Consider the following 19136-nt stretch of genomic DNA (forward strand, 5'->3'; position numbering starts at 1 on the left):
GGACGGGGCAGGGGAGATGAGAAGCTTTGGAGAATAGATTAGGAACATGGATCTTTGCAGCAGCAAACCCCCAACCGGGTCAAGTCAGACTGCGTGGGCGCGGTGGGGCCAGGGTGCCAGCTAGAGGAGGGAGGCTCTGGGGCGGCTCCCTGAACCCATGAGACCAGATTTGAAGAAGCCTGGCCCTGATACTGGGTAACAGCATTCTGAGCAGAGGGAACACATGCAGTTCCTGTGGCTAGAACAAGATCAGCCTGTTAAAGAACAACAGTAAGAAGCCAGTAGGTCTGGAATGGAATAAACCAGGAGGGTGGAGATAAGGTCAGAGAAGACCACACAGGGCCTTGGGGAGAAGTGTAGATAAAATTCCAAGGCTGAGATTAGTGATTTTGATGGGTATTAGGCTGGATAACAATATTAATAATGATGAGTCTATGCCCTGACCGGTTTGGCTCAGCAGTCAGAGCGCCAGCCCAAAGACGGAAGAATCCCGGGTTCCATTCGTAGTTCAAGGGCACTCACCTAGGTTGCAGGTTTGATCCCTGGCCCAGTCGATGTCCCCCCCTCCCCCAATCCACAAATCAATGGAAAAATATCCTTGGGTGAAGATAAAAATAATAAGAGGTCTATGGATTAAATGAGCTTGTCAGTCCTGTTTTGTGGAAGGAAATGGAGGATCAGAGTGGCAAAGTTACTTGCCTGGACACATGCAGCATCAATCTGCACTCATGGGAAAATTGCCTTGCTCCTGACACCTGCCTCCCAGCCTATGCCTCACCTTCCATACTAGGGGCTGATAGGCAGCCCTTCCAACCTTTTGTGGAGCAGAGCTTGCCCACTGCATGTAGCTCAAGCTCCCCCCTTTTTTTTTTCTTTTTGAGAGGAAGGGAAAGAAACATCCATTTGCTGTTCCACTTATGTATTCAATGGTTGCTTCTTATATGTGCCCTGACTTGGGATCAAAGCCCCAACTTTGGCATATCTGGTTGATGCTCTAACCAACTGAGCTACCTGGCCAGGGCCTGAAGCTCCCACTCTTGGTTCTGCTGCTGGGACTGGGTCCCCACCCTTTTTGCCATAAGACTGGACTCTTCTTCCAGGCCCAGGAACCCACCCTAGTAACCATTCACTGGTCCCCAAGTGTTACGTACTTTATTTTTTTCAAATAATTTTTCTTTATTGCTTCTAGAGAGGAAGGGAGAGAGAGAGAGAGAGAAACATCAATGAGAGATCAGATTGGCCGCCTCCTTCATGTCCCTCATTGGAGATCAGGCCCACAACCTGGGCATGTGCCCTAATCCAGAATAGAACCAGCAGCCTCTTGGTGCATGGGTTGACACTCAACCACTGAGCTATACCAGCTGGGCTACTTTAACATGCATGGTGATCTGGCTTGGTTGTTTTTATTTCCATTTGCCTGATGAAAAAAGCCAGGAAAGATCACATCTCTTAAAATGACATTTAAACCCAGCCTGGCCCTGGCCAGTTTGGCTCAGCGGTTAGAGCGACGGCCTGCGGTTGGCCTGGGTTCCCGCTAAGGGAGCGCACCTCGGTTGCAGTTTGTCCCGGCCCTGGTTGGTCGGCTGGGCCGGTGGCAGCCACTAGATGTGTCCCTTTCACGTCGATGTTTCTTTCTCTCTCTCTCCCTCTCACTCTATCTGAACAAAAAAATGGAAAAATATCCTCGGGTGAGGATTAAAAAGAATAAAACAATAAAAATAAACCCAGCCTGGCTGATGGCATGGTTCAGGGACTTAACTCTGGGCAAGAGGCAAACAGCCCCACCCCCAATTGCCCTTAGGCCAAAGGTGAGAGAAAAGTGAACATGGGGTAAGACTGCCACCTTGTGGTGCCGATAAGTAACTACAGTATCAGTTTCTCAGGCCAGAGCTTGGGTGGGGGGGGCAACAAGAGACAATAGGACAGACCACACCAACACAGACTCACACCTGTCCCTAATACTTTATTGGTCACCTCTAGGCCTGTGCCCAGTTGGAGAGCTCCAGGGATAGATCACCATTCATCACTCAGCTAGGAATATGAGAAGGCCTTGGTCTAGCCCTTCAAGTCAGGACTGTGGAATATGAAGGGGCAGGTTTGGCCTTTTCTGGGCCAGCACAGGGCATCCAGGTGGGGGCCATGAGCCCAAGCTTGGTGCCTGTCTGCTAGCCTAGTTGTGTTTGGAGAAGTATTCCTTGCTGTCATTCACATTAGGCTTGATCGTGTCACTGCCTGGCTTCCAGCCAGCGGGACAAACTGGAAAGACACAAGGATGCACATATGAGACTACTGCCCCACTCAAGGTAGGTCAGCAGTGAGAGGCAAAGCAAGATGCTGAGTTGCAGAAGAAAAAGCCCAGTGCCAAGTGGTCCAGGCCCAAGACCACACCACACATTGACAGAAGCCCCTAAGCCCAAGTGCAGAATTTTGTGGCTGGTGTTTTTATTTCTTTTTGGCCCCTTTAGCCCCATCTTTTTCCCTCAGCCCCACTCCTACTAGACTTTGAGAGGCCATGGTCAAGCTGGGTCCTCCACCCAAGAAGGCACTCTGATCCAACTAATTTTATTAAAGCCCGCCTTGATACATGCTTTCTCAAATACCTTTTGTATAGACTTTATTGCTTCCCAGCTCCCCATCCTTATTATGAGGTATCTCCCCCATCAAATTAGAAACTTTCTATAGGCCCTGACTGAACCTTTTTTGGGGCCCTCGCATCGATGTCACATAGCTGATAAAGCAGGTAGTGAATGTCCACATGAGTGACAAAGAGAGGGTCTGTGTATTACCCATGTGTGAACACATGTACGTGTATGTCCACTTACCTTCCCCATGCTCATCTGTGTACTGGAAAGCCTGGACCAGCCGTAGAGCCTCATCCACAGAGCGCCCCACAGGTAAATCATTGACGGTTATCTGGCGAAGGACACCCTTGCCATCAATGATAAAGAGGCCCCTGAAGATGTAAGGATTCTCAGTGAAGAGCTGGTAGCTCCCACTGGCAGGGCCAGGGGAGGGAGCACCATCTCCCTTCCAGACACAGGGCAAAGGGCAGGGAGGGCATTGCCTAAGATGGTCCCCTCACCCTGAGGATGGGGGTCCCCTGAGAACCCCACAATACCTGTAGGCAATGCCCTCATCTTCCTTCAGCACGCCATAATCATGGGACAAACTTCTGGTTACATCAGCCAGCAGGGGGATGTTCAGGGGGCCCAAGCCTCCCTCCTTCCGGGGGGTGTTAATCCTGAGAGTAGGGGAGACAGGGTTGGAACCTCAGAATGCCTGACACAGCAGGTACTCACCCTGTGGGCCTGGGTGTGATAAGAGCTGGAGAAGGGGTGCTGGAAAAGAGAGATAAAGGGCTTTGGAGCAAGGCACTGGGAGTCCCACCCACCCCACCCTGAAGTGGGTGCAGGGGCTATTTCCCACAGCTGGGAAGACTAAGCTAACACTCTTGTTCCAACAAAGTGGCTTCACATGTGCTGGTGGTTTCTAGCATCTTGGGGCAAGAGTTCCCATCCTCCTCTCTAGCTGTGTCCTGGGGCTCAGCTCTCCACTCCCTTGAACTGGAGTTGCCACCTTCTTGAAATAGTTCTTGGGAGGGAGATTGCTTTGCCCTAATGAGCTAAAGCATTTGCAACTTCGCACCAAGCAACTAGATTCCAAAGGCTAATTACTGTCGACTTCGGTGTCATTATTTCCATTATTTTTAAGATGAGAAAGGTAGGTGCAGAGGTTGAGCAACAGCCACTAGAACACAGCTCCAATCCTGTAGAGGTGTAGGTTTGGCTGCACCCTCCCTCCCTGTTGGTCCCCACTCATACCAAGCTAGGTGGGTGAACTGCGAGTCTACAGAGACACCCAGCACCTCGCAGCCCAGCGTGCGGAAGTCCTCGGCATGCTCGCTAAAAGCGATTATCTCCGTGGGGCACACAAAAGTGAAGTCCAACGGGTAGAAAAAGAGGACCACGTATTTCCCTGGAGAAGGGGGCGGGAATAGACCAGGAATGAGGGCCCAACGTCCTGCCCCCACCTGCCCCCCGCCCCGCCCACGGCCGCCCTCACCTCTGTAGTCGGAAAGTTTCACCTCCTTGAAGGCGCCCTCCACCACGGCGGTGGCCTGGAAGTCCGGGGCGGGCTTTCCAATGTGCGCGTTGCCGGAGGCCATGACTGAAAGCGGAGACCCCAACCCCGCCCCGCTGCCCGGTCAGTGCGCCCGGGAAGACCCTTTGTCCTCGCTTCCCAAGGTCACGCTGCGTGCGGGGCCCGGTGACTGAGTCGGAGTGGCGGAGGTAGCGACACTGCCCCGAACCCTCCTCGGTACCGGCTGTACGCGGCTTTTAGACCGCGGGAGACCCTCTCCCTCCCGGCCAGCAAGAGCCGCCCAGCCGCTGCCGCTGGGCCTCCCATTAGTGTGTCAGCCTGAAGGCAGTGCAACTGGCTCACCGCTGGAGGAGGAACCCTCGCGCAGGGGCGGGGAGCACGCCAAGATGCGGCCTCTATACCCCCACCCCACCCCAAGGACAAAGGCGTCCACCGAGGCGGGTGGGAAACAAAGGCGGCAAACGCTGACGTCTGGAGTGGGCCGGAGAGACTCCAAAGGGGCTTCCCCCAGCCCGGTGCGCTCCAGGTGTCCCTACCTGCGTGGGGGAGGGCGGGACGCAAACACCAGCAGATCCGCGGACTCGCGTTCTTAGCGCCAAGTAAGCCCAGGGCCGCGAAGCTTTATATGCGTGGCACGAACCATGACGCTCAGGGCGGGGTGTGGTGACGAGAAGAGCGGTCGGGTCCACTGCCACCGTAGAGGAGGGGAGCGAAGCAGGCCGGTTCCGCGTGTCTGCGGGCGGCTGGGGAAGACGCACAGCCGCTGGCCGCGCCCACTGCACCCACCTGCGGGGGTAGTGAGGGCCCCACAGATCCCTCGCGGGGCTCGGCCCCGGAGCGTGCCGGTGGCGGTTGGGGTCCGGCATGACTCCGAGCCCAGATGCGTTACTGCTGTCGCCTCTGATGTTACTGCTGTTGGCGACCCCTGCCCATGTCTACCCCGACTACCATTACTTCGGTGACCAGGGCAAAGGCGACACCTGGGAGCAGCTGAGGCTACAACATCAGGGGGAAGGTAACCACGGGCCATGGGTGTGACAGTGCAGAAAGGTGCCTCATTGCCCTATTTTGCCAGCTGGCTGCAAACAGATTCTCCTCCGTGGACTTAAGATCGCCTAGCTAAGCACCGGTGGCGTCCCTAGGGCTGGTCACTTTTGTCTGAGGCTCAGTTTTCTCATCTGTAAATTGTAATAGAGACTGCCTTTAAGCAGCTTACGCGGGGAGAGGGGGCATGAGCAGGACCCAAGCAGACACATCCGTAAACCCAAGGATAGGTGGTAGGAAGGGCGGAGACAGAGAAAGAAGGTGGCAGGTCAATTTCTGAAGTCTGAGAAGGCCTGGCTGAAGAAGATAGATAACCAATGCACCGGCATGACAAGAAAAGCAAAAAATGCAAAGATTTAGGGGGAAGAGTGTTGCCAGGGAGTGGGAAAAGCATGTGCCAAAGCCAAAAGTCCTGATGGAATGTAACCAAAACCCAGATTCACCTTCCTGGTGCCATGAAAGCCAAACTCCTGAGAGAGATGTTGGTGAAAAAGGAAAGAGGTTTATTCAAGTGTCAGCCATCTGAGAAGATAGAGGACTCTTGTCCCAAAGCTCATCTCCACATCTTATTGCAGGCAGAGGTGTTTATAAGGAGGAAGAGGGAAAGCGGAACAAAGAGATCAAGGGGAGGGGATTGAACAGTTTATGCACAAACCAGCACAGTCCATTCTGACAAGAACCTCAAAACTGGTCAAGTGATGGTCTGGTGTGCATGAGCCTGGTTTTTGTCATCCTGGTTTTCCCATTGAAGGCCAGCAATTCTCCTAGAGCTGGGATGACTGAAGGTCAGAATCTGTATCTTCTTAAGTTAGTTCCTAGGATTCTTATACAAACATACTGTTTATTTGCAAGCTACATATTAGTCAGAGTCAGCATCTACAGAAACAATGTGAAAAGAATGGAGGAGTGGGTTACAATTTCTCACTGTTACAGGAAGAATGAAAGATGTTAGTGTTGTGTGATGGAGACTTGGTGAGTTACGGCCTGTCTCATAGAGCCTAGGGAGAAGTCAGTAAAAGAACCCTGTGAAAAAGAATGGTTAATTGCTCAGCAAGCTGTAGTTGTTTTGTTAATTCTTCTTCTTATTTTTTGTATTGATTTTAGAGAGAGAGGAAGGGAGAGGGAGAGAGAGATAGAAACATCAATGAGAAAGAACATCAACTGGCTGCTTCCCGCATGCCCCCCACTAGGGATTTGGTCCACAATCTGGGCATATGCCCTGACCGGGAATCAAACCGGCGACCTCTTGGTACATGGGTAAACACTCAACTACTGAGCCACACTGGCCGGGAAAGTTGTAGTTGTTTTAAAATTGATCATACTTGCGCCAGGCCCGGTGTTCATGGCCCGTGAGAACCTGGTGCAGGTGCAGCCCTGCAGGCAAAGGGATTGTTCATCCTGCAAGCCAATGGACTGCGACTGGAGGCCCTGAGACCGGGTGAGCATCGGCCTGCAGTCTAGAGAGACCCGGTTCAGTTCCTGCTAAGGGCACGTACCTCGGTTGCAATTTGTTCCCGGCCCTGGTTGGTCATGCGGGTGGCAGCCACTCTATGTGTCCCTTTCACATCTCTCTCTCTCTCTCTTTCTCTCTCTCTCTCTCTCTCCCCCATGTACAAAAAATGGGAAAATGTCCTCAGGTGAGGATAAAAAAAAAATAAAATTGATCATACTTGCCCTGGCCAGTTGCTCAGTGGTTAGAGCATCAGCCCTCAGACCAAAGGGCCTTGGGTTTGATTCCTAGTCAAGGGTGAGTACCTGGCTTGCAGGTTAGATCCTGGGCCCACCAGGGTTGTGTGGGAGGCAGCCAATCAATGTGTCTCTCACATCGATGTTTCTCTCTCACTCTCTCCCTTCCTTCCTTCCACTCTATCTAAAGATCAATGGAAAAATATCGTCAGGTGAGGATTAACAAAAATAAAATAAAAGTGATCATACTCATTGTTTTTGTTCCATGAGCTAGCACAGTGCCAGGGACTTTTAAGTATCTTTATTATGCTAATTATGTCATTTAATTTACCACCTGACAGACCTGCTGGTCAGGTGGTATGGTGCCTGCCAGACAGGCTCATGATTATGTCCCTAAAGACAAGAGTCAGCTTATGAGGGTAGGCACGAATGGTGTACCACAGTTTCAACTGGCACAGGCGGGAAATGTCAGTTTGCAGTCCCTCTGGGTCATTCACCAGATGTGTGAGCTCAGAAGGGTGGTTTGCTCTTTCCAGGTATCAGTTTCCCGATCTGGGACTAATGGGAAGACTAAATGAGATCATCTATGACAGGGCACCTGGTACGGGGGCACAGCACTGAAATATGAGCTGTTGCTGTTAATGTCTTTAGCCTCCTCCCTCCCTAGAGGAGGGCCTGAGGGTAGGTTCTTCCATCCCCAGACTTGGAGGACTCGATCCTTGGCCCTTGGGGAAAGTGGCGCTGTCTTTGCGACCTGGGCAAGCAGGAGCGCAGCCGCGAGATGCTGAGTACAGCGCCAGGCCCGGTGTTCATGGCCCGCGAGAACCTGGTGCAGGTGCAGCCCTGCAGGCAAAGGGATTGTTCATCCTGCAAGCCAATGGACTGCGACTGGAGGCCCTGAGACCGGGTGAGAGACAGGCACATAGGAGGCAGGCCAGGGTGGGCTGGCAAGTCCCCAGGGTGAGCGAGAAGACAGGAAGAACTTCGGGGGTCACAGACGAGGTGGGCACTTCGAAGGGACAATTGGAGCCCTAAGTCTGGGGCTTGAGGTGGGGATGCAGGGGGAGAGAGCTGAGTCCTGCTGATATCAGGGCAGAAAGGAAGAAAGATAGTGGGGGAAAACATGAAGGAGCCGTGACCCTGAGGAAGGGACATGAGCCTGGTGATGGCCAGGGACCCACAGGCAGAGAGGACATGAGCCCTGTTGAGGCCAGGTAATAAGATGGGGGACAAGAGGAGGGCGAGGTGGGGGACAACATGAACCCTGATATAGAGCAGTCTTATGAGGTCTAGGGATCTCAGACCTTGGTTTGGAGGAAGAGGAGGCTTAGCTCGAAAGAGAGGATAGAAAGGGGGGTCGGAGATCTGGATGAGGTACCGAGAGGGAGGTAGTTGGGGGACCCCAAGTCCAAAGACCTGAGCCCAGTGGGATGGTATACCTAGTCTAGGGTGCTTCGACTTTATGGAGTGACAGGGATCGCGGGTGCAAATGGCCTAAATCCAGGTGGGGGATGGGAATTCTGGGAGCGTAATGGTATTTCATCTTATAGGCCCTGACTGGGCCAGTCTTTCAAGATCCGTCTCAGTTTTCCGTTTATTTGCCGGTTCTTCCACCAGCCCCAGCAGACGAGGCTCCGGAGACCTCGGGGCGGAGCTTCGAGAGCGACCCCTCCTACCCCCTTTCTCAAATTCAGAGCTCTGCGGTCAGCCTCAGGAACTACACTTCCCAGAAAGGAGCAAGGCAGCGGAGTCGGCGACAGCTGCGCAAACGTCAACGGCGGCGAACGCGTTGGGGGCGTGCCCTGTGCGCTGATTGGTCGGAAGCTACAACTACTGGGGCCCGCGGAAAACGCGCGCGGAGACCTGCACCTGCAGACCTCGTTCCTGCAGCTGGTGGTGGCAGCCAAGTTGGCATGGATTTCAGAGAGCTGGAGAGAGACAATATGGGCCGCTGTCGCCTGAACTCGCCTGTGCCCGCAGTGTGCCGCAAGGAGCCGTGCGTCCTGGGTGTCGATGAAGCAGGCCGGGGCCCGGTGCTGGGTGCGCCCCCACGGCTGGGGTGGGAGAGGGACGTGATAAGGGGGCTGAAAATTTCACTGTAATGGGCTGGTATTGCGCCGGATTCGGTTTGTGTTTGTGTGTGTGTGTGGGGGTGATAGTGGTGATAGCAATAGCATTGGTGATGGCACCGAAAAAGTAGTGCCGATGGAACAAGGATGGCGGCTTTCATGGGCTCACTGGTTGGCTCCCCGCTTCCTTAGGCCCCATGGTCTACGCCATTTGTTATTGTCCCCTGTCGCGCCTGGCAGATCTGGAGGCCCTGAAAGTGGCAGGTGAGCCCTTGATGTATGTCTGGGGCGGGGGTTCCTGGGCATGTGCAGGGGCGATGTAAACTGGAGGGAGAGAGCAGGAACTGGGAGAAGCAGCTACTCCCCTTCTCTCCCAACCTTTCTCCCAGACTCAAAGACCCTGTCGGAGAGCGAGCGGGACAGACTCTTTGCGAAAATGGAGGAAGATGGGGACTTTGTGGGCTGGGCACTGGACGTGCTGTCTCCAAACCTTATCTCTACCAGCATGCTTGGGCGGTGAGGAGTGCCCAGGCGGGCCAGAGTAGGGGGGCAGCCAGCCTGAGCTGGAAGGGATCGGTGGCTGGAATGGGGTTAATTGGGCTCTGTTCCCCACTGTAGGGTCAAATACAATCTGAACTCTCTGTCCCATGATACCGCTGTTGGGCTGGTGCAGCATGCATTGGACCAGGGTGTGAAAGTTGTTCAGGTGAGCTAACTTTTGGGTTGCTCCATTTTATTACCTCAGGATAAAATGGGCCATTCAGTGTCAGACATATTTGTAGTACCTCCACAATATTTGTTGCTGCTGTTGACTTCCTACAGCTATTCCTACCCTAAATATGTGTCCCACTGAGGACCATGGTGGGATCTCCCAGCCCCACCCCCATCTATATCTATCCTAAAAGCTCAGTGTCCAGAAAAAATCCCACATCTATCCATTTGTCCTAGTCCAGGGTACCCTCCCATCCTGGACACCCGCCCCATTCTCTTCCCTGGTTCCCCACCTCCAGCTTCCCTCCTCTACAATCTGCTTCCAATACTGCAGCAGCCAACAGTAATTTTTTTGAAATGTAAATCTCAACATTTAATTTTCTAATCACAGTGAAAATTAAAAATTATTTTCCTTATTCATTTAGAAAGAGAGGAAGGGATAAGGAGAGAGCTAGAAACATTGATGAGAGAGAACATCAATTGGCCGCCTCCTGTATGCACCCCACTGGGGATCTGGCCCACAACCTGGGCATGTGCCCTAACCAGGAATTCAATGGGCAACCTCTTGGTGCATGGGTTGATGCTCAAGCACTGAGCCACATAGGCCAGGCCACAGTGAAAATTAAATCAGGAAAATCAGCAGTCAAGGGGAGGAGAATAGGATTAAATTACCAGAGAGAAATATAAGTTGGCATGGTATTTAGTGCTCTGAAGCAAAGAACCAGCTGTTTTGAGAGAATAACATGGGCAAGTACACTTGAGGTAGGGAATGGAACAAGGGAAGCCTTGCTGAGGAGATGGCTGAGGTCCAAAAGAGGAATATGGAGCTGAAAAACAAGGACCCTACCTCAGGCTCATGGCCAAGTCAGGGAGATGGGTATTCAGCTGGTAAGCAAATGATTAAGGTGATTTCTGAGAACAATGACTGCTGTGGAGATCACTTTCCCTTTTACCTCCATGACCTCTTTGCTCCAGACATGGGGTCTCCCCACCTCAGGATCTTTGCCCTGACTATTCCCTCTGCCTAAAACAATTTCCCAGATCTCCACCCACAAGGCTTATTCACTCCCTCATTTCTTTTAGGCCTTTATTCAAATGTTACTACCTCAGGGTGTTCTTCCCTGAATTGCCCACCTTCATTTAAAAGGACAGTCTCGCCATGGCCAGTTTGGCTCAGTGGTTGGAGCGTCGGCCTGCGGTCCAGAGAGACCTGGGTTCAGTTCCCGCTAAGGGCACGTACCTCGGTTGCATTTTGTCCCCGACCCTGGTTGGGTCGTGTGGGTGGATACCACTCGATGTGTCCCTTTCACGTCGATGTTTCTCTCTCTCTCTTCCTTCCACTCTATCTGAACAAAAAATGTCCTCAGATGAGGATAAAAAAATAATAAAATAAAATGACAGTCTCTCCCAGCTGGTGTGGCTCTGGATTGAGCGTGGTCCCATGGACTAAGAGGTCCTGGTTCGATTTTCCATCAGGGCACATACCCAGGTTTTGGGCTCAATCCCCACTAGGGAGTGTACAGGAGGCAGCCAATGGATGTTTCTCACATCAATGTTTCTATCCCCTCCCTCTCTAAAAATCAATAAAAACATATCTAAAATGACAACCTCTTACAACTTTTCCCTATCCTTTTTTATTTATCTTGTTTCTTGTCTGTGGCCCTCACCAGGGTGTCCCCTCCATGAGAACATGGATTTTTGTCTGGTTTGTTCGCTGCCATAATCCAAGTATTAAGTGCAGCTCATGGCATGCAGTAGGTGCTCAGAAAATGTAGACTGGGTACAGCTTGATCAGAAAAAGCCTCTTTGAGTGATGATGCTTGAGCTGAGACCCCTGAAAAAGATGCAGCCTAAGAGAAGCTAAAAGAACAGTATTCCAGGCAACAGAAATGGCAAGTGCAAAGGCTATGAGTCTGGATCATTTGCAGTTGTTTGTTGAGTGAATACATGTCTGTCACCTCTGCAGGTATTTGTGGACACTGTGGGACTACCAGAAACATACCAGGAACGGTTGCAGCAGCGCTTTCCTAGTATTGAGGTGACAGTCAAGGCCAAGGCAGATGCCCTCTACCCTGTGGTCAGTGCTGCCAGCATCTGTGCCAAGGTAAGCCCCTTGCTGTCCATGACTGGCTCCCAGCATTCCTCTGGGCAGGGGGCAGGTGTAGCTGCCTCAAGGGAGGAAGATCTCAAGTGCTTGTCTTGCCCACAGGTGGCCCGAGACCAGGCCGTGAAGAACTGGCAGTTTGTGGAAAAACTACAGGACCTAGACACCAATTATGGCTCAGGCTACCCCAATGGTGAGCATATGGTGATCAGAGCTGCTTTGGGAGCTGCCCTGAGATAGTGATACTCTGACAAGGCAGGCCTGAGAGTGGTTCTGCTTATCGTGCTCCACAGTGGAAGAGGCTGAGGCCCACTTGCTCATGGCCAGTGTGTGGCAAAGCTGGTTTCCAGCTGGCAGGCTCCTTCCTCTCTGCTTCCCCCCTCTGTCTGCTGTCTCTCTGGAGCCCCAGTGAGAGACTGAGACCTATGGTGGGTGTCTGTCTATTTGTTAAGCAAAAGGGGACAGAGTGAGGGACACCGACTTGTGTCCAGTGACCCCAGCTTAAATCCATAGTTTTCTCCCCAGTATGAGACTTAGTTTCCTTGTCTGAAGTGGAAGTGATTGTTCTCCCCCAATACACCACACACAAGGGCAGATTCGAAGATTCAGTTGTTGGGTTCAAGGAATCCCCTGGTCCTTCTGAGGCCCAGGAAGATTCTGGAAGGTGGAAGGGGCCACACAGTCTGTGACTGGAACTTAGGTGAGGCCAAAGTGAAGAAACCAAGTCCAGGCCAAAAACAGTTTGGCCAGCATTCAGTGCTTACTGAGTACCTGATACATGCTGTGCAGGGCCAAGGCTTGGGGATATAACTGTGAGCAAGACAAACAAATATTTCCCTGTCCCCACTGAGCTCATGGTTATGTGGGGGAGACGGGCATTAACCTGATGGTTCACAAATGCTGGTTTAATGATTATTGTTCTTATGGGGTAAGGGAGATGTCTCAGAGGCAGTCTTCTTAAATTGTACCTTGAGCAACTGAAGGTCAGTTGAAGAGTTGGAGGGAAGCTGCCTGTGCAAAAGCCCTGAGGCAGGAGGATGTCTCAGACAGTGAGAGTTGCCTTAGATACTCAAGAGGAGGCCTGAGATGAGGTGGTGGGGCCTCAGATGGCAGGCTGAGGAGCTGGGACTTTATGGCAGGACTCGGGCTGTCACCATTACCTATTCCACCCTTTCCTTAGATCCCAAGACGAAAGTATGGTTGAGGAAGCATGTGGAGCCTGTGTTTGGCTTTCCCCAGTTTGTCCGGTTCAGTTGGCGCACGGCGCAGAGCATCCTGGAGAAGGAGGCGGAAAGCATTCTGTGGTGGGTGTCTCAGTGGTGCTGTGAGGAGGGAGGGGGACTAGGGCTCAGTCCTGCCTGGGAGGGCTGCCCCCCTGGCAGGTGGTCATTGTCACCACTTCTCACCCACAGGGAGGACTTGCCAACAGGGGATCAGGAGGGATTAGGGAGGATTACATCCTATTTCAACGAAAGCCCTCGAAACTGCCCCCATCTCCCCCATCGGTACTTCCAGGAGCGCGGCCTAGAGTCAGCCACCACTCTCTAGGAACCAGCCTGTACCCTATTTACCCTCAGTTTGTGATTAAAATTGCTTAAGGAAAGCCAAGCATGGGGGTTGTACTTTGAGATGGAGGTGGGCAGGGGTGTGCTCTGTGGCTGAACCCAGCTAGTGACTTTTGCAACCTAAATAAGGTGGTAGGCGCTGGTTAATTGACTTTATTTTATTTACTTTTTAAAATGTTTGTGAGTTTATTTGAGCCAAAATGAGGACATATGCCTGGGAGCAAGATCTCAAATGCTCCCTGATTTTATTTAAAAATATATTTTTTCTTTATTGATTTTAAAGAGAGGAAGTGAGAGGGAGAGAGAGATGGAAATATCAGTGAGAGAGAACATTGACTGGTCACCTCCTGCATGCCCTCCACTGGGGATTTGGCCCACAGCCTGGGTATGTGCCCTGACCAGGAATCAAACTGGTGACTTCATGGTGCATGGGTGGACGCTCAACCACTGAGCCAAACTGACCGGGCCCCTCCCCCATTTCTGAGACCTGAATATTCCAAGTTACTGAGGCAAGTTCTCCAGGGTACAGGCCATCATCATTTACACACTAGTGTGACTCAGTCCCTAACTCTAGGACCTGAGGATTAGAAGTAAGACACTTAACACTCTAGCAACTATCTTTGCCACCTGTTTCCCCAAGAAGCTGACACATCAAATGCTCTAGTTGGTGACTTTATTTAGGTTGGGGGGGTGGAAGAGGAAAATGAACTAGTGTTGAGTTGTTTTTCTAATAATCAGGACAGGAGAGAGTCTCTGGGGCTCCAGGGAGAAGGGACAGGGCTCTAGAAATTAGAAGACAGAGAGGGAAAAAGGTAGAGCTCTGAGTGTCTAGAGGTGCTGGGCAAGGGAGTGGGGGTTAAAGGGAAGCCTCTCCCATCTAAGGCCAGTTGCTGCCACTTCCACTGCCACTCCCGCTGCCTGCCGCATTCAGGATCCAGCCACGAGGATGGTGGGAGCGCAGCATGGTGGTTTCCCGGGCCCTCCGTCCCTGTCTGGGGTTGGGAAGCACTGAGATGGAAATGTTGAGGCAGTGACCAGCACCAGGAACTGCCACCGGCAGCGCGTAGCCCAGAACGGAGCGGCAGAGGTCCACCCCGTCAGTGAAGATCTGGGAGAAGAGGTGGAGAGTTAGGGCCCGAGTGGGCAGAGTGCAGATACCTTGTGAATGTGGCCGTCTGGTGCAAGCGGAGGGTGTTTTCAGGACCAAGACCTTGGGAAGGGAAAACCCTGGAGTTCCTTTGAGAGTAGGGGCCCAAGGGTGGTTTTGGGACAGGCAGTTCTCACCTCAGGGTCCTCCTGGGAGTCTGGGGGAGGGGCCATAGTGGGGGTGGGGACTTGGGGAGAGCCATTACTTCTTACTGGGGCCCAAGGTGGCTGGGGCCTTGGGGAAGGTGATGGGGCCTTTGGGTCTTCAGACTGTGGGTGGGCCTAGAACAGTGACAGTCCCTTGGGAAGGGCAAAATCGGACTCAATGGGCCTTAGGGAGACTATAGGCATATATGCGTATGTATTCTATTATGGAGGTTGGGCTGTAGGAGTGGTAAGGATGGGAGCAGGGACTTGGGATTGCCAACCCAGACTCTGGGGCCTAGGCAGGTTAAGACAGCACATAAATAAGGGGAGGTTTCAGCCTCTTCCCTGCACCCTCTGATCTGACCCATGCTAACCTGCTCATAGGTACTGCAACCAGGGTAGCAGTTCCTCTTCTCTAGGAGTGGGAGCCAAGTTGGGCCACAGGTGATATCGCTTTTGCAGGTGGCAAACCTGGGGGGTTGGTGTGTGGAGAGAAGGTGGGTAAAATCTCTGCAGTTGTATTCCGGTGGGATTCTTACTTTCCAAGGATCGATCCCATGTAGTTTCCTTCCCCAGATCCAGTCTCTGACTCTTTGTATCACGCCCCTACAAACACTGTCCTCCATATTTCACCCCACCCCCTACTCTCTATGAGTACCAAAGGTTCTTGTCACCGTAGCAAGCATCCCTGCCCATCACAGACCATCTATTCCAGGCCAGCCCCTTACACTTTCAACCCTTTTAGTTTCTCTTTTCACTCAAGAGGCCCACCCCTTTATTTAAAAACCAGGTCCATGGGAGGCCATGCTTCTGTACTGCCAATCTTAAAAGCCAGGGGCTCTACAAGCTCTACCCCTTTCTGCCTATCCTGAAAGCATTAGGCTTCATCCTTTAGAACTTGGCCGCATTGGAGGTAGGCCATGTCCCTTCAAACATTAGGACCTGAAAACTGCAGATCCTCCCTTCGGTCCTGCCCAAAACATAAGGCCATTCTTCCCACACCCCACCTCTCCTACCAGGCATGGCAGAGCTCCGCGCAAAGTGGCTGTGTCTGGTGTATCCCCAGTAGCAGGAAGCGGAAGTGACTGTGGAGGGAAACCTGGAGATGTCCCAGGAAGGATTCGCACCTGCACATCGGGAGAGACAGGTCCAGATGGGTCAATATGCGATGGGGCTTTGGCCCCTGGTTAAGGCAACTGGAGCAAAAATCACAAGGAAACACTGGGAGGAGCTGTACTTACTCAGGGCTAGGCTCCCTACAGCCCTCTGAGAGGATTCCAGGGTTCAGTGCCTCTGGTGTGTCCATCTCTATGGGACAACAAACAGGACAATGGAGAAGGGAACCCCTTTTAGTTGGGGTCTTGGATCCTTGGGTAGGGTTGACCTCAGTTATATAATTCCTCCCAAACATAAAACTTAAGACACTTTGCTTGAGGTGTAATGCATCTTCAGGTAATAATAATCACTTATCATAATCAGCTAATTTTTATGTCCCTGGTAGTGGTATAAGTTCTCAAATGCTTACATACACCCCTTTACAATACTCCTATGAGGTAGGTCTATTATTTTTCCCCCTTAATGGTCCACATGAAGCCCAGAGAGGTTAAGTGACTTGCTCAGGGTCACACAGCTATAAAGTGGCAGAGTTGGGATTTGAACCCAGGCAGTCTGACACCAGAGCTTGTTATAGTTAACTACCATTCTTCAACACTAACCCAGGCTACCCACCCTGGTCACCCTAAGTCCCTGTAATAAGGAAATTCTGTCATTGCTCTGTTGGATTGGAAGTTGAGGGTTTGGCAGGGTCTGGAGTACTCACCTGCTAGGTGCAGCTGGCCTGTGCCCAGATCAGATGCCAGCCTATGGTGTCTCTGGGACCTAACAGAGAGTGTAAGGCTCCCTCCACAGGCCCCTAGCAGGATCCATGCCAGGGTCAGTTGCAAGGCCCAGCCCAGGCCCCTGGGTTGATTATGGCCCCTGCAGGCCATGTCCACCTGAGATAAGAGTCAGCTGTTTATGGGGTAAGGTTTGTCCGTCCTTCTCTGGGAGCTCAGGGTGGTACTTTTTGTTGTTGTTAATACTCAGTGGAGGATATTTATTTCCATTGATTTTTAGGGAGGAGGGATAGGGAGAGAAAAATTGATGTGAGAGAGGCACATCGATTGGTTACTTCCCCAACCAGGGCCAGGGATCAAACCTGCAACCCAGGTACTGTGCCCTTGACCAGGAATTGAACCTGTGTGGGCTGATGGTCTAACCACTGACCCACACTGACCAGGGCTCAGGTGGTACTCTTTTTTTTTTTAAGATAGTATGGAAGGGAGAGAAAAACATCTATGTGAGAGAGGCACATAGACTGGTTGCCTCCCGCACTACCCCAACCGGGGTCAGGGATCGAACCTGCAACCCTTAACTGGGAATCAAACTCAAGACATTTTGGTCTGAGGGCCGAAGCTAACTGCTGAGCCAAACCAGCCAGGGCTCAAGGTGACACTCTTTTTTTTTTTTTTTAACAAATATTTTTTCTTCCTTATTTATTTTAGAGAGGGAGAGAGAGATAGAAACATTGATGTGAGAGTACATCGACTGACCACCTCCTGCATGCTGCACATTGGGGATTGGGCCCAAATCTGGGCATGTGCCTTGACTAGGAATTGAATGAGTGACCTCTGGTGCATGGGTCAATGCTCAACCACTGAGGCACACTGGCCGGGCTCAGGGTGATACTCTTTTTTTAAAAAATATGTTTTTATTGCCTGGCTGGTGTGGCTCAGTGGTTCTGCATCGACCCATGCACAAAGAGTTCATCAGTACGATTCCCAGTCAGGGCGCATGCCCAGTTTGTGGGCCCGATCCCCAGGTGGGGGGCATACAGGAGGCGGCCAGTCAATATTCTCTTTTATTGATGTTTCTATCTCTCTCCCTCTCCCTTCCTCTCTCTCTAAAAATCAATAAAGAAAATAAAAACTTAAATATGTTTTTATTTCCCAGGCTGGTTTGGCTCATCGGTTAGAGCATCGGCCCACAGACCAGAGAAACCCGGGTTTGGTTTCTGCTAAGAGCACATACTTCGGTTGCAGTTTGTCTCTGGCCCCAGTTGGGGTGGCAGCCAGACGATGTGTCTCTCTTTCTTCCTCCCTCTCTCCCTCCCTCTCTATCTGAAGATGAATGCAAAAATGTCCTCAGGTGAGGATAAAAAAACAAAAACAAAAAATCTTTTCATTAATATTTTAGAGAGAGAGGACAGGAGAGGGAGAGAGAGATAAATGTGAGAGAGAAACATCAATCGGCTGCCTCCTGCATAGCCCCCACTAGGGATCAAGCCTGAAACCCAGGCAGGTGCTCTGACTAATTGAACCAGTGCCCTCTTGGTGCATGGAACAAGGTTCAATCCACTAAGCCACACTAGCTGGGTTCAGGGTGATACTCTTGTTGCACACTCGGGAGATGGAGCTAGGCAGAACAGAGAATGGATAGTTGATGAGGAGGCATTGGCCAAAGACCTTAAAGTCCCATGGGGCTATCAAGGCCTGCCTCTGACCCAGGAGCCCGCCCATCAGACTCGTCCCATTCATTTCTTCAGACCCAAGTGCCCCCCAGTTAGACCATGTTGCCTCTCCCCCCTCCCACCCTTTCAGCTCTCAGATAAACCCCTCCATCCTTAGAACCAAGGGGGACATCCCCAGCTCTTTTAATGTCCTTCTGTCCAGGAATTCTCCCTGTCTTCTGCTCAGTCTCCTCCCTCCCTCTCTATCCCTGCTGGGCCCTCTCATGGTCACCTTCTCTCAGCCTACAATCGGCTTAGGGGCTATCACCCAGGGCTGGGCCTTTGGAGCCAAGCTTGGCAGGGGTAGGACTTGCGTTCTGCCGCTGGGGTCCAAAAACCCAGGTCAGAGGAAACTGGGTCTGTGGAGACAAGACAATTCCCTCCCCTCCTATGCCCCTTTGGGCTACCTCTCACCTGTTAGCAGGACTGGGGTCTAGGCTGCTGCTGAGATACCTCAGGGTTTAGTTCAGGAAATGGTAGAGCTGAAAGGGGTGTGGTTTGATGCAGGGGAGGTGTTTCGCACCACCCCGCCCCCTGCTCCAGCTGACCAAAGGCTGGACGACCAGGGACTAATGTCTTTGCTTTTATGTTGAGGTTGTGGCTTAAACTGGATCTGTATGTGTGGGAAGTGTGAATGTCAAATGAGGTTGTGTTTGTGTGGCTGTTGTGTGTTGAATGTGTATGTTGTGTGCTGTTTATATGTGTCTTGGTTGTGTTCAAAATCTGGATAAGGAGGACTCTATGCATCCCAAACCAACTCTGTACAGTTGAGTAAGAATCAGATAATCGCCCAGCTGGTGTGGCTCAGCAGTTGGAGCGTCAGCCCCTGGACCAGAGAGTCCCGGGTTCAGTTCCCGCTAAGGGCTCCTACCTCAGTTGTGGTTTGTCCCTGGCCCCGGTTGGGGTCGTGCGGGTAGCAGGCATTCAATGTGTGTCTCTCCCGTTGATGTTTCTCTCTTTCTTCCTCCTCTCTTCCTCCTGCTGTATCTGAAGATAAATGCAAGAATGTCCTCAGG

At 51.8% G+C, this 19136-nt stretch overlaps 4 protein-coding genes across 4 annotated transcripts; 2 read left to right on the top strand and 2 right to left on the bottom strand.

The window, feature by feature from the left end:
- Nucleotides 1-1943: 1943 nt before the first annotated feature.
- Nucleotides 1944-4767, bottom strand: PRDX2 (peroxiredoxin 2). The gene is made up of 6 exons (XM_036241672.1): nt 4638-4767; nt 4063-4167; nt 3822-3975; nt 3119-3241; nt 2823-2953; nt 1944-2256 (listed from the first exon to the last, which is right to left on the bottom strand). Exons 2-6 carry the CDS (start codon nt 4163-4165, stop codon nt 2171-2173), a joined length of 597 nt encoding a protein of 198 aa, XP_036097565.1. The 5' UTR covers nt 4166-4167; nt 4638-4767; the 3' UTR covers nt 1944-2170.
- Nucleotides 4768-4814: 47 nt separating this feature from the next.
- Nucleotides 4815-8554, top strand: LOC118616203 (thrombospondin type-1 domain-containing protein 8-like). The gene is made up of 3 exons (XM_036241673.1): nt 4815-5116; nt 7533-7738; nt 8449-8554. Exons 1-2 carry the CDS (start codon nt 4966-4968, stop codon nt 7730-7732), a joined length of 351 nt encoding a protein of 116 aa, XP_036097566.1. The 5' UTR covers nt 4815-4965; the 3' UTR covers nt 7733-7738; nt 8449-8554.
- A 71-nt stretch (nt 8555-8625) lies between these two features.
- RNASEH2A (ribonuclease H2 subunit A) lies at nt 8626-13319 on the top strand. Its single transcript, XM_036241671.1, has 8 exons — nt 8626-8871; nt 9093-9164; nt 9290-9416; nt 9519-9606; nt 11578-11715; nt 11821-11908; nt 12896-13019; nt 13128-13319. The coding sequence occupies exons 1-8, from the start codon at nt 8745-8747 to the stop codon at nt 13261-13263; spliced, it is 900 nt and encodes a 299-aa protein (XP_036097564.1). The 5' UTR covers nt 8626-8744; the 3' UTR covers nt 13264-13319.
- An 838-nt stretch (nt 13320-14157) lies between these two features.
- Nucleotides 14158-18596, bottom strand: RTBDN (retbindin). The gene is made up of 6 exons (XM_036282207.1): nt 18535-18596; nt 16393-16567; nt 15815-15881; nt 15590-15700; nt 14948-15044; nt 14158-14388 (listed from the first exon to the last, which is right to left on the bottom strand). Exons 2-6 carry the CDS (start codon nt 16559-16561, stop codon nt 14158-14160), a joined length of 675 nt encoding a protein of 224 aa, XP_036138100.1. The 5' UTR covers nt 16562-16567; nt 18535-18596.
- Between the last annotated feature and the right edge of the window lie 540 nt (nt 18597-19136).

Source organism: Molossus molossus, unplaced genomic scaffold, assembly GCF_014108415.1.
Source record: "Molossus molossus isolate mMolMol1 unplaced genomic scaffold, mMolMol1.p scaffold_m16_p_4, whole genome shotgun sequence".
Classification (NCBI taxonomy): Eukaryota; Metazoa; Chordata; class Mammalia; order Chiroptera; family Molossidae; genus Molossus; species Molossus molossus.

Bases quoted from the DNA above. Each gene is read 5' to 3' on its own strand.
- PRDX2 (XM_036241672.1), bottom strand. From the start codon at position 4,165: ATGGCCTCCGGCAACGCGCACATTGGAAAGCCCGCCCCGGACTTCCAG. The intron at 2,954-3,118 runs GTATTGTGGGGT...TTACATCTTCAG, and splicing joins GATGAGGGCATTGCCTACAG to GGGCCTCTTTATCATTGATG. The intron at 2,257-2,822 runs GTAAGTGGACAT...GTGTCTTTCCAG, and splicing joins CACAGATGAGCATGGGGAAG to TTTGTCCCGCTGGCTGGAAG.
- LOC118616203 (XM_036241673.1), top strand. From the start codon at position 4,966: ATGACTCCGAGCCCAGATGCGTTACTGCTGTCGCCTCTGATGTTACTG. The intron at 5,117-7,532 runs GTAACCACGGGC...TTCCATCCCCAG, and splicing joins GCTACAACATCAGGGGGAAG to ACTTGGAGGACTCGATCCTT.
- RNASEH2A (XM_036241671.1), top strand. From the start codon at position 8,745: ATGGATTTCAGAGAGCTGGAGAGAGACAATATGGGCCGCTGTCGCCTG. The intron at 8,872-9,092 runs GTGCGCCCCCAC...CCGCTTCCTTAG, and splicing joins AGGCCGGGGCCCGGTGCTGG to GCCCCATGGTCTACGCCATT. The intron at 9,607-11,577 runs GTGAGCTAACTT...TCACCTCTGCAG, and splicing joins AGGGTGTGAAAGTTGTTCAG to GTATTTGTGGACACTGTGGG.
- RTBDN (XM_036282207.1), bottom strand. From the start codon at position 16,561: ATGGCCTGCAGGGGCCATAATCAACCCAGGGGCCTGGGCTGGGCCTTG. The intron at 15,882-16,392 runs GTGAGTACTCCA...GTTGTCCCATAG, and splicing joins AGGCCAGCTGCACCTAGCAG to AGATGGACACACCAGAGGCA. The intron at 15,045-15,589 runs GTAGGAGAGGTG...CCAACCCCCCAG, and splicing joins GCGGAGCTCTGCCATGCCTG to GTTTGCCACCTGCAAAAGCG.